Below are 19,411 nucleotides of genomic sequence, written 5' to 3' on the forward strand. Positions count from 1 at the left end.
TCATTATTAAAACCACTTTACACAATATCATTTTAGAAAAATTCCTTCCTCGAAAAAAGTTTGGGAAATCATATTGTGTTCCTCAAACAAAAACTTTTCCTCAAAGTGATATGTAGTGACATAAAAAAATTAGAATAGGCACTATGTCACAACCAAACACATTTTAAATAGGATACATACCGTGTCATTCAAAAAGAAACCTTGTGAAACTTGGATACACAATATATGATGGAAATTTTAGGGAATTTGATGTGTTTCATGGAAATAAACATTGTTGTTATGTGATATGTCACCAAAACTAAACATTTGGAGCGATGTAATGTGTCTTAACCAAACATGATTCCCATTTGATGTATTATCTTTTTCATAAATTTATGAAAAAGAAAAACACCCTTTACTAAATATTTGAAGACTTCAAACAATGTTAAACATTCAACTAGTGAACTCTAAGTAACTCTACAACCTCCTCAATTTGAACCCAAAATCCATAACAACAAAATAGAAATAAACAAGTTATTTCCCCATTAAAAAACACTTTCTTATAATGCAACATTGTGATTTTAAATAAACAAATTGAAAAATAATAAAAATACTAATAACCTAATCAAACAAAACCTAGAATTATCTCAAAAACCACCAACAATCATATAAAATTTCCACAAATTCGCTTTACGTTATACAATCAATTTATAATCTACAAAAAGTTTATAATCTATAAATTCTCTTTATGTTATACAATCAATTTCTAAACTATGAATATTTTTAATGACCATTATTTTATTCACAAAAAATATATCAATAATTCCATTGAAATTATAACTTATACTTTTTACACCATTCATATTTCCTCTTTACAACAAGTGTTATTTGATTTAAACCATCAAACTACAAAATTAAAAATTAAAATCGAAAATAATGTTGGAAAGGCAGAGAAGAAAAATCATGAATTCACACATAAAACACATGAGTTGCAGCTCTTCTATTGATCACACAAAACTTGATACTTACAATCGTAGAAATTCTGTAGAATTTTTCTACAAATCAGTCAACTCTGATACCATGTAGAAATTTCCCACTTGTAGATCAACCTGGTAATGCAATGTAATAAAGTAAAACACTTGATCTACTTCTAAAAACAATTTAGCGGAAGCTTAATCAACCATGAGAAACATCAATAAGAACACATATAACTAATAAGAAAGAATCAATCACACATAACACGAAAGAATTTACCCGGGGAAAGCACGTGCCTAAAACCCCATCTCTGTATTATCATACAAGTGGATATATAGTCTGGATTACACAAAGCCTTAGCTCGGAAGCTATCCAAATCTCAGTACAATCTCTCTGCTGCTCATAGACAGTCAAAGGCTTCTCACAAACCTTCCCCTCTGCCCTCCAAGCCTCCTATTCCTTTGTGCAGTTTTCCTTGGGGTCCAGTGCTGCCACCTATGTGAATTGGCCTCTTCACACACTCACTAACCTCTGATCTAACTGCACAAATCTGAAGGAGATAAATCCTCGTCATGGATGAGCTTCCTTTATAGGAAAAATATTCATCCAACTGATAGTACATTGTCCCTTCTCTGATCTCAACTAGGTCTTTGTCTGAACTAACATGCATCAGTTATCCATGAGTGAATACACAGTTATCTGAAAATAATAGTTGTCATATGCATGCAAGCATTAACAAACTATATCTCATTAATTTAACAACTTGTTAAATTAATCTAACTAAACTTGACTAAGTTAAACTAAGTCAATTGATCCTCTCAATATAGAACTCATCCTTAATTCCTCAATCAGTGGAGCAAATCAAGGACACATTCCCCAATCAGTGGAGAAATTATTGCATGTTCTCACAAAGACTTCAAGTTTGTTTTTCCCTTAACTAATTAACTCAAGATGAATTAATTAATTAATTTACAAATTGTTGTTAATATAAAATTCGAATTTTACTTCCTATTTTAGTCCAGGGACTAACTAAAAATAAGAATCCATCCTGAACAAGTTCTATTTTTAGCACTTCCATTTTTCATTCCATGTTTCCCAATCCAGCACTAGTACTCAAACTGCTATTTTTAGCACTTCTATTTTAACATTTCTTGTTGCTATTTTCAACAGCCTCTAAACAAGAAAGGCTTCCTCTCGAACCCGATCCTATACCTTCGGAATGCTCTACATGCAACACTTCTACCAAGTGTGGTTGCTCCAGCAACTCTCGGAACAAAAAAAACTCCCAACTGACCTCTCTATTGGGCTAAAAACATACTTTGATGCTGAAGCTCAACCTGCTGCTGAAAAGTGCTCCCTCTCTGACCTCTGCGCTACTGCAACATCTCCATGCATCTCGCACCATTACACCCTTCTTTGTGCTACCCTGCATTGTGCAACACACTTGTGCCTCTCACATTGTTGTAGCTTGCATGCTCTGCGTTGTCCTGGGATTCCCTGCATTGTAGCTCTCTCTGCCGCTCCATCCGCATTTGTCTCTACCTAATCAATCAGTCCTGCTACTCCTCATCGGGGCTCCCGTAGCAAAGTCTCATCCAAGAGGTTAGGTATCTCAAGGATCCTGCCCCTCTTCCTTGGGAAGATCACTCTATATCACCCCACCTCCTACTTGGAGGTATGGCTGCATGTGATCCCTCTGCTCACTTGGCTCGAAGTTTCTGCCTACTAGAGGTCTTTGCATGAGTAGATGTCTCTACTCGATCTCCTCTGGGTTTCCCCTGTTGTGGTTGCTCCACAACCTCCTAAAGTTGTTGCACCAATCATGGCTCCTCCACAATTTTCTGAGACTTCTTCTGGCTCTGCATGTTGAGAGGTAATTTACTCTCCCTCTCAACCACCAAGTATCTAACCTTTGCCTTACTCGTCAAGGCTTTGCATGCATCTTGTACCTCATGTACATATAGGTTCTTGGCTAGGACACCAATCTATTTCCATTTTCCCGCCATCACGAAATTTTCTAGAAAAATAGTTGATTTTAAATCAGCGATGTCTCTCTCATCCGAACTTCGATTCAGCCGTTTTTTTTTTTTGATTTTGGATATTTTTCTGCAAGGAATCCAAAACTGTTATTTATTTCTAAAATATTGTAAAAAAAAAATTAGACCTTCTCTGTAAACTCTCAGCCCAAAACTCAAAACTTTGAAATCTCCTCTCAGTATATTGTTCTCTCTTTAATCATCTGTGCTCCGATACCATGTAGAAATTCTCTAGAATTTTTCTACAAATCAGTCAACTCTGATACCATGTAGAAATTTTCCACCTGTAGATCAACCTGGTAATGCAATGTACTAAAGCAAAACACTTGATCTAATTCTACAAACAATTTAGCAGAAGCTTAATCAACCATGAGCAACATCAATAAGAACACATATAATTGATAAGAAGGAATCAATCACACATAACACAGAAGAATTTACCCGAGGAAAGCACCTGCCTAAAACCCCATCTTTGTATTATCATACAAGTGGAAATATAGTTCGGATTACACAAAGCATTAGCTCGGAAGCTATCCAGCTCTCAGTACAATCCCTCTGCTGCTCATAGATAGTTAAGGGCTTCTCACAAACCTTCTCCTCTGCCCTCCAAGCCTCCTATTTCCTTGTGCAATTTTCCTTGGGGTCCAATGCTGCCACCTGTGTGAATTGGCCTCTTCACACACTCACTAACCTCTGATCTAACAGCACAAACCTGAAGGAGGTAAATCCTCATCATGGATGAGCTTCCTTTATAGGAAAAATATTCATCCAACTGATAGTACATTGTCCCTTCTCTGATCTCAACTAGGTCTCTGTCTGAACTGACATGCATCAGTTATCCATGAGTGAATATACAGTTATCTGAAAATAATAGTTGTCACATGCATGCAAACATTAACAAACTATATCTCATTAATTTAACAACTTGTTAAATTAATCTAACCGAACTTGACTAAATTAAACTAAGTCAACTGATCCTCTCAATATAGAACTCATCCTTAATTCTCAATGAGTGGAGCAAACCAAGGACACATTCCCCAATAAATGGAGAAATTATTGCATGTTCTCACAAAGACTTCAAGTTTGTTTTTCCCTTAACTAATTAACTCAAGATGAATTAATTAATTAATTTACAAATTGTTGTTAATATCAAATTCGAATTTTTATTCCTATTTTAGTCCAGGGACTGACTAAAAATAGGAATCCATCCTGAATTGCTAAAAATAGAACTTCTATTTTTAGCACTTCCATTTTCATTCCCTGTTGCCCAATCCAGCATTGGTACTCAAACTGTTATTTTTAGCACTTCTATTTTTAGCATTTCTTGTTGCTATTTTCAACACTCCCTCTCAACAAGAAATGCTTCCTCTCGAACCCGATCCTGTACCTTCGGAATGTTCTACATGCAACACGTCTACCAAGTGTGGTTGCTCCAGCAACTCTCGGAACAAAAAAAAAACTCCCAACTGACCTCTCTGTTGAGCTAAAAACATACTCTGATGCTGAAGCTCAACCTGCTGCTAACAAGTGCTCCCTCTCTGACCTCTGCTCTACTGCAACATCTCCTTGTATCTCGCACTGTTGCACCCTTCTCTGTGCTACCCTATACTGTGCAACACACTTGTGCCTCTCGCATTACTACAGTCAGCATGCTCTGCGCTATCCTGGGATTCCCTGCACTGTAGCTCTCTATGTCACTCTATCCACATCTATCTCTACCCAATCAATCAGTCCTGCTACTCCTCATCGGGGCTCCTGTAGCAAAGTCTCATCCAAGAGGTTGGGTATCTCAAGGATCCTGCCCCTCCTCCTTGGGACGATCACTCTATATCGCCCCACCTCCTACCTGGAGGTATGGCTACATGTGATCCCTCTGCCAACCTGGCTGGAAGTTTCCCCCTACTAGAAGGTCTCTGCATGAGTAGATGTCTCTACTCAATCTCCTCTCAGCTTCCCCTGTTGTGGCTGCTCCACAACCTCCTGAAGCTACTGCACCAATCGTGGCTCCTCCACAATTGTCTGAGACTTCTTCTGGCTCTGCATGTTGAGAGGTAATTTACTCTCCCTCTCAACCATCAAGTATCTAACCATTGCCTTGCTTCTCAAGGCTTTGCATGCATCTTGTACCTCAAGTGCATACAGGGTCTTGGCTAGCACACCAATCTATTTCCATTTTCCTGTCGTCACGAAATTTTCTCGAAAAATAACTGATTTTAAATCAACGATATCTCTCTCATCCAAACTCCGATTCAGCCAATTTTTTTTTTTGATTTCGGGTATTTTGCCGCAAGGAATCCAAATATTCTATTTATTTCTGAAAAATTTGTACAGAAATTTTTAGATCTGCTCTACAAACTCTCGGCCCAAAACTCAAAACTTTGAAATCTCCTCTCATTATACTGTTCTCTCTTTGACCACCTGTGCTCCGATACCATGTAGAAACTCTGTAGAGTTTTTCTACAAATCAGTCAACTCTGATACCATGTAGAAATTTCCCATCTGTAGATCAACCTAGTAATGCAATGTACTAAAGCAAAACACTTGATCTACTTCTACAAACAATTTAGCGGAAACTTAATTAACCATGAGCAACATCAATAAGAACACATATAGCTGATAAGAAGGAATCAATCACACATAACATAGAATAATTTACCTAGGGAAATCAACTGCCTAAAACCCCATCTCTGTATTATCATACAAGTGGAAATATAGTCCGGATTACACAAAGCCTTGGCTCGAAAGCTATCCAGCTCTTAGTACAATCTCTTTGCTACTCATAGACAGTCAAAGGCTTCCCACAAACCTTCTCCTCTGCCCTCCAAGCCTCCTATTTCCTTGTGCAGTTTTCCTTGGGGTCCAGTGCTACCACGTGTGTGAATTGGCCTCTTCACACACTCACTAACTTCTGATCTAACTGCACAAACCTGAAGGAGATAAATCCTCATCATGGATGAGCTTCCTTTATAGGAAAAATATTCATCCAACTGATAGTACATTGTCCCTTCTCTGATCTCAACTAGGTCTCTATCTGAACTGGCATGCATCAGTTATCCATGAGTGAATACACAGTTATCTAAAAATAATAGTTGTCACATGCATGCAAGCATTAACAAGCTATATCTCATTAATTTAACAACTTGTTAAATTAATCTAACTAAACTTGACTCAGTTAAACTAAGTCAACTGAACCTCTCAATATAGAACTCATCCTTAATTCCTCAATCAGTGGAGCAAATCAATGAAACATTCCCCAATCAGTGGAGAAATTATTGCATGTTCTCACAAAGACTTCAAGTTTGTTTTTCCCTTAACTAATTAACTCAAAATGAATTAATTAATTAATTTACAAATTGTTGTTAATATCAAATTCGAATTTTACTTCCTATTTTAGTCCAGGGACTGACTAAAATAGGAATCCATCCTTAACCGCTAAAAATAGAACTTCTATTTTTAGCACTTCCATTTTTCATTCCCTGTTGCCCAATCCAGCACTGGTACTCAAACTACTATTTTTAGCAGTGTTATTTTTAGCACTTCTATTTTTAGCATTTCTTGTTGCTATTTTCAACAACATTGAACCTGGTGAAGGGTATTTAAACCTTTTCGACTAGAAAATCGCCTAAAATATCTTGTCATGCAAGCACACACTAAAAGTCGTCTATCACTTAACTCGACTTGACTCAATGCTCAACACTCAGTTAATTAACTCTCTAATTTTAGCCAACTCCTCATGCGGGAGTAATTAGCTTATTTTGACACTCCCCCTTAATTACGACCGTCAAATTAAAACATGACTCATGACAACTCAAACATGTCTGTTGGTCTATGTCTCAGCTAGGATTACAACACCCAAGTTTCTTCTATGAAACTCAAACACATATTTTGCTAATGACTTAGTAAATATATCAGCCAATTGATCACTAGATTTACAAGGCTTCAAGTGAACTTCTCCATTGCTCACAAGTTCTTTAATAAAGTGATATCTAGTATCAATATGCTTGCTCTTCTCATGAAACACACTATTCTTGGATAGTTCAATCGTTGAGTTGTTGTCACAATATATTTGTTGATCCTTATTTTTTAGCTTGAGCCCATCAAATACTCTTCTTAACCGCATTGCTTGACATGTTGTTGATGTTGCTGCTACATATTCTACTTATGCTGACGAAAGTGTCACAATGGGTTGCTTCTTAGATGCCCATGAAATCACACCTGAACCAAGATGGAACACATAACCAGAATTTCTCTTCCTATCATCCAAATTGCTTTCAAAATCACTATCTGTGTATCCAATCAAATCCTTCTTTTCTATGCTTGCATACATTATGCCACAATTTTTAGTTCCTTCTATGTATCTCTAAATTCTTTTTCCTGCACTCCAATGTGTGTCTTTTGGAGTCTCCATAAATCTGGAAATCAAACTCACTCCTTGCATGATATCTGGTCTTGTAGCTATGAGATACATGAGGCTGCCAACCAATCTTTTGAATAGAGTTGGATTGACATATGATCCTTCATCATCCTTGCTTAACTTTGTTCATGTTGCAACTGGTGTAGGGACAGGTTTGAAATTTTCCATCCTTAATCTTTTCAACAAATCTTTGGCATATTTATTTTGACAAATAAAAATTCCTTTTTCAAAATTCTCAACTTCTATGCCAAGAAACCATTTCATGAGGCCAAGATCTATCATCTCAAATTCTTTCATCATGGCTACTTTAAATTCATCTAACTCAAAATCACCTGTAAAAATCATGTCATCAACATATAAGCAAACAATCAAAATTTGTCCATGCTCATTTACTTTTGTGTATAAGGTAGGTTCAATGTTACATCTGCAAAATCCATTCTTGATCATGTAGTTGTCAATTTTTCTATACCAAGCTCTATGCGCTTTCTTCAGTCCATAGACCTGTAAACTTTCTCTTCATTACCTTCAAATTCATATCCTAGAGGCTACTGCACATACATTTCTTCTTCTAGAATTCCATTCAAGAAGACTGATTTCACATCCATTTGATATACTTTCCACTTGTTTTGAGCTATTGTGGCTAGAACTCCTCTTACAGTGTCCAATTTGGCTACTAGAGCAAACCTTTCTCCAAAATCTATTCCCGGTTGCTGCAAGAATCCTTTTTCTACAAGTCTAGCTTTAAATCTGTCAATTTTACCTTTCTCATTCAACTTTGTCTTGTACACCCACTTTACACCAATGAGATTTTTTACCTTTGGAAAATAAATCAAATCCCATGTATCATTATTTTCAATAGCTTCAATTTCTTCATCCATGGCTTGCACCCAATTTTCATCTCTGATTGCTTCTTCAAACAAAGAAGGTTGGAATGAAAATAATTCAAACTTTGAACTAACATCCAAATCATCATAAATATCTTTCAGAGTTCTCATCTTTCTCTTTCCATTGCTTGATTCATCACCTGATTGATTAATGGGAGAATCTCGATATGTTGATCTACTTGAAGATACATGCTGCTCTGAAGATCTTCGAGTCCTTTTTGGTGTGTCTCTATTTGGTGTCTTCACCTGTGATTCTTACTACTCCTTTTCTGCTACATCATCTTCTTCAATCAGTGGCACATGTGCATCAATTGTTTTGTCTACAGTTCCATTCCATGACTCTTGTTCTTTGAACACAACATATTTGCTAATTATGGTTTTCTTTGTGACAGGGTTATACAATTTGTAAGCTTTTGATTGCTCATTGTAACGAGTAAATATGCGTTTTTCACTTTTATCATCCAATTTGCCTCTTCGCTCCTTAGGCACTTGTGCATAACCTACACATACAAACACTCTAAGATTAGATATGCTGTAAGATATACCTGACCATGATTTTTTTGGTAATATGTTCATCACACTCTTTGTAGAAGATCTATTGATCACATATATGTCACATGCAATTACTTTTGCCCAATACTCATTAGAAAATTTTCTTCCTTTCAACATGCTTCTTGCCATATTCATAATGGTTTTGTTCTTTCTCTCTGCTACTGTAGGTTTTAACGCCGTACAGAAATTACCTACATACGAATTCTAAAACATAGAAAAAATAAACAATGCGAGAGCATAACACATAAAACACATATACACAAATATTTTCCCACTGGATCCCAAAACCGGGACTACCAGCTTGATTTTTCATTATATTCCTTTCAATGTTACAATACATATTTATATATGTCGAAGCATCCAATACCATGGACCGAAAACCATAGGTATGTTCGCCCAACCTAATATAGGGTCCAAAAAAAAAATTCTCGGGGTGCTGCCCCAGACCCCGTAGAGGGGGGGCCACCCGCGCCCCTCAAACCCCCTGTGACCCCCCCGCTGCGCAATCGGCGCAACGAAGGGGGGGCTCCGCCCCCCCTCTAACCCCCCGGTTCACTACGTGGGTTAGTCGTGAAAAGAATATAACACAACCCAACAGCTACACCATTATGTTTCAGTGTGTATCTAGTTGTAAATTGTCTTTTGATTCCATGTTGTTTGTAGTAATCATGGAATGTCTTTGAATCATATTCTCCACCACGATCTACCCTCAATACCTTGATCTGTCGATCACTTTGGTTCTCTGCTAAGGCTTCGAATTCTTTGAACCTTGCAAAAGTTTCAAACATCTGCTTCAAGAAGTAAACCCAAGTCTTTCTGCTATAGTCATCATTGAGGGTGAGGAAGTAACAACTTCCATCAATCGACTGTGTCCTTATAGGTCCACATAAGTTTGTATGCACTAGCTTAAGAGGTTGCTTTGCTCGATATGAAACTCCCTTTGGAAAACTTTCACGGTGTTTCTTTCCCAAGATGCAATACTCACAAGTACTAGTAGGTTCTTTGATTGGAGGTAATCCTCTAACCATCTGTTTCTGCTGCAACAATCTTAAACCAGAAAAGTGCAAATGTCCAAATCGAAAGTGCCATAACCAATAATCATTAAAACATGCAACTGTAAAAGAACTGACCTAACCACTGTAATTCATAATGAGAGGAAATATTTTGTTCCTCATTATTGGCACCTTCTCTATCAGCTACTTACTTGGAGGCTTGTCATATATAACACATTCTTGACCTTGAAAGATAACTTTGTATCATTTCTGTGTCAATTGACCAACACTTATCAAATTATGTTTGAGACTAGGAACATAATATACCTATGAGATTATCTTCTGCCCCCCCTGCTTGGTTAGAATGTTGACCACTCCTTTGCCATTTACATCCACAGTCTTGTCAGTCCCCAATTTTTCCTCTGTTTTGACATATTGATCCAAATTTGCAACCAAATTTTGTTGCATGTCGTGTGGTTAATGCAACCACTATCTAATAACCACCACTATCAGAAGGTTCATGCATGGTATTACAAGCTAAGAACATGGAGTTAGTACTCTCTGAAGTGACATTAGTTCTCTGGTTCCCTTGATCAGCTATCTTCTTCCTGCAATCATGGGCATAGTGACCAAATTTATTGCAATAATAACATCTCACCTTTGATTTGTCAACTCTTTGATTATTGTTGAAGCTTCTGTAGTTGCTACCACTTTCATGTTCATGCTCTTCTCATCCGTCTCTCTGACCACCATATCTTCTGCCTCGTCCTTTGCCTCTCAATCTACTTCTGCCTTGACCTTTGTCTCTTGAAGTAGAAACCTCACTTTTGAAAGCAGTCTCTAAAGTGGAATCATTATTTCTATCTACCATTGCCTTATGTGATAGAAGTGATCTCATCAACTCATCAACTGTCAATGATGCCAAATAGTTGACTTCTTCTATGACTGCTACCTCAACATCAAATTTGGTAGACAAATATCTGAGGACCTTCTCAACCACTGTTTGATATTTAATTTCTTCACCATAAATTTTTAACTGATTTACGACTATTATGACCTGGTTCATGAAAGAATCGATGCCCTTTGTCTCCTTTATCTGCAGACTTTCAAAATCTCTCATAGTATTCTGCAACTTAACAATATTGACTTTAGTTGAATTGAGGCTTCTGTGGTCCATGTCAAGATTAAGAGAATTCTTCAGCTTAAATCACATGATAGAATATTTGTCGACGCGTTTCGAACCAACCAGTGTGGTTCATCATCAGGACAAGTTGAAGAATCAGATCTAGATTGCATGTTAAATAGTCAGAGCAGAACTTCCAACGACTATAATTTTTTACCAGGCAACGGCTAAATTGACTAACTAACGGCTATATTAGACTAGGAAACAACTAGTTGGACCGGACCCAGGGAAAAGGGGGGCAAAACTATATTTTAAATTAAGTTAAGGTTATTATTAAATTAATAGTTAGTTATACTATTATTAAATTAAAAGTAAATTTACATAAAAGGTATATTTATTTTAATTTTTATTATATATGTATATATATAAATAGTAAAAATAAATCTTTAATATTTGAAATTTTAATTATATTTAATTGTTTAATTATTTTAATCATAAATCATGATTACAATATTCAAGAAATTATTTTTCTTATATTAATTAAATTGAATTATTAAATTAATAATTAGTTATACTATTACTTATCATATGTAATACATGTGAAAAGATAATAATAGAAATAGGGAAAATTGCTAGAAATAATATATTTAGGGACAATAATTGATTTAATAATAACTAATAATAATTAATATATTATTAATCTAATGAAGTTAATTGTGTTAACCTTATTGTTAATAACATCTGTAACTAATTAAACTAAATTTAAATAAATTAAGGATATTATTAATATTAACTAAAATGATCTTATAATAGATCACTACTGTCACAATTATTATTATATTAATATTATTACTATTGGTATTAAAAGTAAAATGATAATGGTATCTTCTTATCAATGGATAGGGTATCAATTTCTTAGTAATCTACTAGGAACCTGAGTTACTAGATTCAGGGAATTAGTAATTGTAAGGAATCTATTATAGAATTAAATTAAGGGATAGGTAACTACTTACATAAATTTATTAGAACATAAATTAGTTATTTAAATATCTTATACCATATGATTTAACCCTGAAGGAAAGAAAAGGACTAAAATAAACCAAGGGATAAGGCTAAAGAAGGAAGGTTAAAGGATAACAAGGGGAAAAAATCTAGAACCAGCTACTAAAAGAGGGAGGGGGAGGAAACGACTAGGAGGTGAGGGCCAGGATCCAGCATCTGCTGATCTTCTAGCCATCATCTCTATTGAGATTTCTTGGCCTCCTTTCAATCTCAATGGCTTCCCTAAATTTACCGTGGTGGAACTGCGAACTTCTAGCATTGACATTGGCCTCCTCAAGACAAACATGAAGTTTGGTCTTCTCCAAATGCTCAGCTAGTGCGGAAGACTTAGTTCTCCCGTGTTTAAGATCAAGTGTGTGCTCACTAATTCTTTGATTAATGGAGCGCCTAGGCTCACCAATATAGGGGGTCCCACAGGAACAAGGAATAATATAGACCCCTTTCATGTCCTTAGGGTCGATATGATCCTTCACCAATCAGAGGGACTTACGAATGGTGTTAAGGGGTCTAAAGGTCGAGGAGACATACCTTTATTGACATTGGTCATACCTTTATAGTTTGTTGTGAAAGTATCTCATGCTTCCTTAGCTGAAGATGTGATCATAATCTTCTGAAACACTGCTCGGTCCACTCCTTGTTGGATAAGATGCAATGCTTGTCCATTCTTCTTGTTGCCTTTCTTCCATTATTCCCTCTCTGCATTAGTGAAAGCTTGTTCTTCTTCTTCATCTTTAAATTCTGAAAACCCAAATTGGACATAAATAATCTCAAACATCATTCTATCTTTCTCCAAAAATTTCTCTTCAAATAACCTTTTAACAAACCCTTTTTTTAATTAATTTTTATAAAAAAACTTTATAAAAAAATTCTTTATATAAAAAAAAAAAAAAATCTTTTAAAATGCTCCTCCTTTCAAAAGAATATATATATATATATATATATATATATATATATATATATATATATAGATATTATAACATTCTATATAAAATCTCTTTATATGCTCATGAATATACTCCACTTAACAAAACATATGTCACTCCTCGTAACATATAATACGTCCTGACGATGAACCACACTGGTTGGTTCGAAACGCGTAGACAAAAATTTCTCCATGTGATTTTCGCCGAAGAATTCTTCAAAAACATATAATACGTTAATTGCTCTATTAACGCACTTCTAGTCATGATGGCCTCAATAAAGCTTTGCACAAAGCACAAAGTTATTGCTTTAATGCTTTAAAACTTCATGGAACGAGCATGTTTTAGACGCGGTATTTATTAACATTGGTGTGCGATATAACTCCTTGTGTATAATCTATAAGGTGCGTTATAACATTAACCATGAGAAAAAATATATTTTTTTTTCTCCCATTTTCCTTCTTTCTTTGTAACCTCTTTCTAATATCAATTTATTGGAAAGGCAGAGAAGAAAAATCAAGAATTCACACATAAAATATGAGTTGCACTTTTCTATTGATCACACAAAACTCACTTATAATGAACTCGGTAAAAGGTATTTAAACATTTTCAAGTAGCTTAAAATATCTTGACATACAACCACACACTAAAAATAGTTTATAACTTAACTCAACTTAATTCAAGGTTCAACACTCAATTAAATGAATCTCTAATTTTAACTAACTCTTCATACAAAAGTAATTAACTTATTTTAACAAATAAATACCTGCAATAGTAAATAAACGTGTCACTGGCTCACTTAGACTCCAGAAACCATTTATAAACTTCAATCATAAAGCATCGAACTAAAATGGTGAAGAACTATACTATGTTCCAAAAAGTATCGTGTGAAATTGAGGATGATGATTTTGGGAAGGGAGGTGACATTGCTATACATTCTAATCCAACTTTAAAGCGAAATTTATCTACACCATACATAACCAGATCAGAAAATCCCGTACTAGAAATAGGTTATATGCAAATATCAGGAAGCATAAGGAATACGGTATAACCAGATAAGACAAATTATAACTATAAAAAGTTTATACATAAAACAATGCACCAGATAAGAAAAATTATAACTATAAAAAGTTTATATATAAAACAATGTCTATTTTTTATCAAATAAAATTCCTAATTGCAGAAAATTAACATACAAATATACACCAAGCACTCCAAAAACATATATAACGTAAAACAAATATACTAATAAATATGAAAAAATAGAAAAACTGGTTAATGGAACAGTAACCGTTATAAAAGTTATAATAAAAGAGTCAAAAGTGTTCGAACATGAGCGTAATTGGTACAAAAATATTATTCAAAAGAAATTTAATCATTTTGAAAAAACGTCGCTGTGAACCTATAGCAGTATTAAATCCATTATTGGTAAGACGTTGGAGGTTAAATCAACAGAAGAACATGGTATCCTTAATCGCTTCTGGTAACTCAAAAGGTGGCGAGAACAACTTAGATCCTGCTTCTGCGTACTGGTGTCCTCGACGCGCCGCAAGACGAGCGTAGTAAATGGGAGCAACTAATGAAACGGGTTTTGTACACCTCCCCGATGTGTAGCATAGATTATTCACCATTTTTTGTAGCTCGTCCGAAGTGAATGCATTCTCATCCCACATCACATGGTAACGCGTGGGTATAGCTGTGCCCTTATGAGTATAATGACTGCACAGATAAAAATCAAATTCCCATGGATGTACAATGTTTGTATCTACTACTGTACCGGGAATAACGTTGCCAGATCTTGTGCGCGGCTGGTCTTCCAAAGGAAAAAGTCTAGTCTCTTTAGCTCTCCATGCCAAAATGAAAGAAATTGCTGGCCTGAAATGCATGTTCTGCTTTATTGCTTTCTTCAGATTTCTTAGCTCAAACTTGAAAAGCGTGCGGCATCCTTCACTTGCACCGCTTCTGAAAAAGAGGATTTTACTGGGAAGCTGTTTATTTATGCGCAGGGAATCTCTCAGCAGCTCCACGCAGATCTCTCCTATTTGTTCAATACTTCCCGTTTGACGTACCATCGTTTGAAATTTGATTTTGGCCAAATAGCGGTTACAATCTGGCCAGTTGATGCTGCCAACCACTGCTGCGATAGAAAGTAAGTTTTTTCCCAGTTCATGGGTTACGTGAGCACCGATAATCATCACCGGATTACAATGCCCAGATCCCGGCGATTTAAAAAGCGAGTTTTCATGAAGAGCAACGTTGCTCCCGCCTACTTTTGCATTTATCTTCATTACTAAGCTGGCCAAACATTGGGAAGCTTTCCTTTCATCAGGATAACTGCATCTAATCACGTTTTGCAATAAACAACATTGCGTTATCAATGCCACTTCGATGTCACATATAAGCTTCAGGGAGTTGTAGCCAACACGCAGACCATTCTCTATGACGCATATCAAGATCTGTAGCTCACCTTTAGTTTGGCTCTGGATGTTGTTAAAGATTTCTCGAAGTTGGAAATGATCACAAATCTTCTCCATGCTAGCATACTCACAGACAAGGGGCTTCTCGTTCATGTATATTCCCATATCTTTACACTTCCGTACTAATAAATGGTAGAATTTCTCCACTCTACTTCTATGTGTCGTATCATTTCCATTACTAAAAGTGATGATACCCCAGTTTTCTATGCGCTTTCCATCGAAAACGTGACTCTTGACAAGATTCCATTGTCGATCATCCCACCTAGGACGAACATGACGGCCATTTCCAAGCTTCAGCAAGGGAGGTTCGAGTACCCTCCCTGTAACCTCAGTCATATCGGCGGCCACAGTTATTTGAAATTGGGTAAAATGAGTCCTGCAAAAACCAAAACAAAACATGAAATTGAAATGAAATGAAATTGAAATGAAATTATAATAGGATTTTCTAACAGAAAAACATATTAAACACACCCTCTAGGACCATCTGGTTTAGCCATGATGTCATGGATCATTTCCACTCGTTTTGCCAATGGCGGACATCTCTGCATCCTTGTAAGTTCTGTAAACCCAGAACTAGTATAACGAACTCTTTGACCATCGCAGATCTCACAAAATTCTAAAGGAACATAATGTGGCTTTGCTGGATTTCTGCTCACATCCACGCAAGGCCAGAGTTTGAAGCGAATATCACGGCCATACTTCTGCTTGAAGTAATCTACGAAACCAACCGTGGAAATTTCAGAAGAGATATCTCCAGCTGCTTGGCTGCTAACCCTCTGAATTCTGTATGTATCACGAGTACGCCCATGGGTGGTTATAATTTTCAAGCCGCGCAGATGTTTCTGGACGTCGTGAATGTCCTTCACAGATAAAGGTCCAAACTCAGTCCAGAAAATGGTTTCTTGAATATAATCAACAAGCCCAATGTTCCGATACAAAGGTACAACAGAGATTCCAACATGCAAAGCCAATCCTCTGGCCGTTACCCTGAGGCTCTGGCAAAACCCCCTGGATGCAAATATTCCACCGCCAATGTTCAGCTCATTCATGTCTGCCTGCTTCGAAAAAAAGCCTTTGCCAGCCCTATAAAACCGTTGGCTACGCGGATTGTCTCTTAGGACCAGGGCCACTGCTTGCAGAAAAGTTTGGTTACTCTCCTCTGTAAAGCACCTTCCATCAAACTGGCCGTCCAGTTTGATAACCACTGCGTACTCCATCTCTAATTTCCTCTCGGGATTTTCTAATAACTTGACTGTAAACTGCCCTTGGGGTAACGGGATGGAACTGTAAATGTGCTTGTGGGCATCATGTACCGGCATGACATCTGCGTAATTTTCTTGAATTAGTTTGTCTATTATCTCCTGTGTCTCTACATTTGAATCCTCACGAGGCCCCCTGACGTGGAAGGTGTAGCGTAATATTTGCTTCAAGGGTTGAAATTCAACCAAGAAGCTATTCACATGCAGGCGTACAGTCACAACTCCATTCGTTCCTCCTATGTCGGGCCTTTTCACAGGAATCGTGCTCCGGTTATCACGCACGGGAGGAGAGGTCCTCGTAACCGGAGTGGCCAGTTCAGGAACTAAATGGCCACCGTCATGCTTGAATCCTGCTCATTGGTTCCAATTCAATAAACCTCAAAGTGCATAAATCAAATTAAACTAGCTGAAATTGAATAAAGCCATGACAGCCTTACCTGAAAGCACTTCATCATTGTCTGGATGTGCTCCTTCCTCAGTGTCTACCGCATGCCTCTTAGATTTGTTCGCTTTGTCGTCACTGGAATATACAGAGGAAGTTGTATCTGTTTTGTGGTCACTTGAATCTTTAGAAAATGATACCATGACTGCGTTGTAAGGAGTGAATACTGCCTGCCCCTCTAAGCGTGCTCGTTTTCGAACCATGCCGCGCTAAAGCTCAGATATTGCGTCCTCGTCGAACCCCTGGTGCAGTCAACAGCTTTATCCCTTAAAATTAGAGAGAACATTCGTAAATTCTGAAATCTCAATAGCGCTATGTCCAGTTTACAAATACAATCCCTGTATTCTGATGTCAATGCTTTTAAGATTTGCTTGCACTCTTCTAGATTCGAACGTAATTTGCCGTTCGGCGGGGAGAATTTGACGGCGGCCAACATCCACGCTTTCGACGACGGTCGGTATCCACGTTTCATTTTAGCATTAAGTGCTGCACCGTGTGACATAAAAACAATTAGTAGTTTAACAGGCGACCCTGGTTGCCTCGACGTTCGCATCGGTTTTTCGGTGGTCGGACGCTTTATCTCCGGCGGTGTGTATCGTCCCATATACCACCGTTTAAGGTTTACCGATTTCTCTCCTTCCCTTTTCCATCGGAGTTATGTTTAGGGTATTTTTTTTGGAGGGTTTGGTAATGATATTGGCCAAAAGTTTCGACGTGATATCTTGATTTGATTTGTATTATTTAAAATAGTGTTATTTAAATTAGGATTTGTGTGTCTTGGGAGGTGATCCTATTGTTGAATACCCTAGGCAACGCTTATACCCCAGATATCAACCTTCCAGCAGTTTCTTCATTTTTTACAACACTGGGTTATGTTTCTCATCCGCCAAGGGGTGTTCCTCGGACAGTCTCCTGTGCGACAAATATTACGATGAGGGATCCGTCTGCTTTTGGCATTATTATATCGAGCTCACATGGGATTACTGGTCAACATGTGCACATTAAAATATTGTCCAATTATTAGGTGAATGTTTAGAGATTTAACACTTCTCACATGGGATTACTAGCCAACATATTCATATTAAAATATTGTTTTATTATTTTATTATTATTATTGTTTAATTTTTTTGTTTTTTATAGATGAATTTTATTCATTAATTTTTTTGTTTGATTACTATAAGTTGTTTATAGAATTTTAAGATCTTTATAGAGTTTGAGGGCACGCTAATTCATAAATTTTTGATATATTTAATTTGCAGCAGGGCGGGAGGAAACCTAAAATATCACAAAGACAAAACAATATGAATTGTTCTTTTATTGATGACACAAAACTTGATTTGACTTATTACAATGAACCCATTATGGGGTATTTATCCTTTTCCAACTAGCCATTCACTCAAAATAAGGTTAACATGTAAACACACACTATATTTGACTTTACCAATTATAAGACTAAAATCAACTAACTCATAGTTGACTCAGTTAATTGAAACTTTAATTTAGACTACTCTGTATGTGGGAGTAATTGCAATTTCAATGCTCCCCTTTAATTACGACCATATGACTCAACATAACTCAATCATGACTTAACATGACTCAACTACACTTGGTAGCCTTATAATAGAAATTGACTCAAACATGTTTGTTTGTCTATGTCTCAGCTAGGCTTACAATGACTCAAAATTTCAACAATTTTGCATTTTCATTTTCGTTTCTTCCAAATTCTATATCCACAAAATTGCTACATTCTCTGTTGTGATTTCTTGTCGTAGGCTTTCTTCACTTGTTGTTGCTGCAATTTTTTTTACCTATCTTAAATTTGTTCTGAAAAACAATTTGATCATGTCTTCTACAACTTTTTCTTCATAGATTCGTTTAACCATGGACTGTTGCCACAATTCTTCATCTTCAAACTGTGTTCTTCGCTCTGCTTTTTGCGCTTTTTATTCCTAACTTTCTTTTTGCCATATTTCTTGATAGCAGAATCTTATCTCTTCTTAACTCCATTGCTGAAAAATGGTTTGAATGCATTTTTGCTCATTTTCAAAAACTTCTGAGTCCTTCTCTTCACATTCATCATTATGCTTACATGTAAAATCATAAACATGCTCATTTTTCTCGCTCACCACTTCATTGAATTATTTTATTCCAGTTATTGCTTTAAGACTCTCATCAATTTGTTCAATTGCCTTCTTAATCCATTCTTCAATGAGCTTCAAATATGCATCAAACTTATTAACAACTTTGATTTGAAGTTCAGCTTCCATTCTTTTTTAACACCTGAATATTCGAAAAC

The 19,411-nt window shown here is 36.4% G+C and overlaps 1 protein-coding gene across 1 annotated transcript; it reads right to left on the minus strand.

Annotated features, from left to right (window-relative positions):
• Positions 1-14,385: 14,385 nt before the first annotated feature.
• Positions 14,386-17,318, minus strand: LOC149256912 (protein argonaute 7-like). Its single transcript, XM_089403900.1, has 3 exons — positions 17,111-17,318; positions 15,886-17,023; positions 14,386-15,790 (listed from the first exon to the last, which is right to left on the minus strand). The coding sequence occupies exons 1-3, from the start codon at positions 17,316-17,318 to the stop codon at positions 14,386-14,388; spliced, it is 2,751 nt and encodes a 916-aa protein (XP_089260026.1).
• Positions 17,319-19,411: the final 2,093 nt, after the last annotated feature.

This window comes from Pinus tabuliformis, chromosome 6 (assembly GCF_031772625.1).
Source record: "Pinus tabuliformis cultivar Carrire ecotype Pingquan chromosome 6, CPIR1, whole genome shotgun sequence".
NCBI classification, from domain to species: Eukaryota; Viridiplantae; Streptophyta; class Pinopsida; order Pinales; family Pinaceae; genus Pinus; species Pinus tabuliformis.

Bases quoted from the DNA above. Each gene is read 5' to 3' on its own strand.
- LOC149256912 (XM_089403900.1), bottom strand. From the start codon at position 17,318: ATGGTTCGAAAACGAGCACGCTTAGAGGGGCAGGCAGTATTCACTCCT. The intron at 17,024-17,110 runs GTAAGGCTGTCA...ACCAATGAGCAG, and splicing joins CAATGATGAAGTGCTTTCAG to GATTCAAGCATGACGGTGGC. The intron at 15,791-15,885 runs GTGTGTTTAATA...TGGTTTTTGCAG, and splicing joins AAACCAGATGGTCCTAGAGG to GACTCATTTTACCCAATTTC.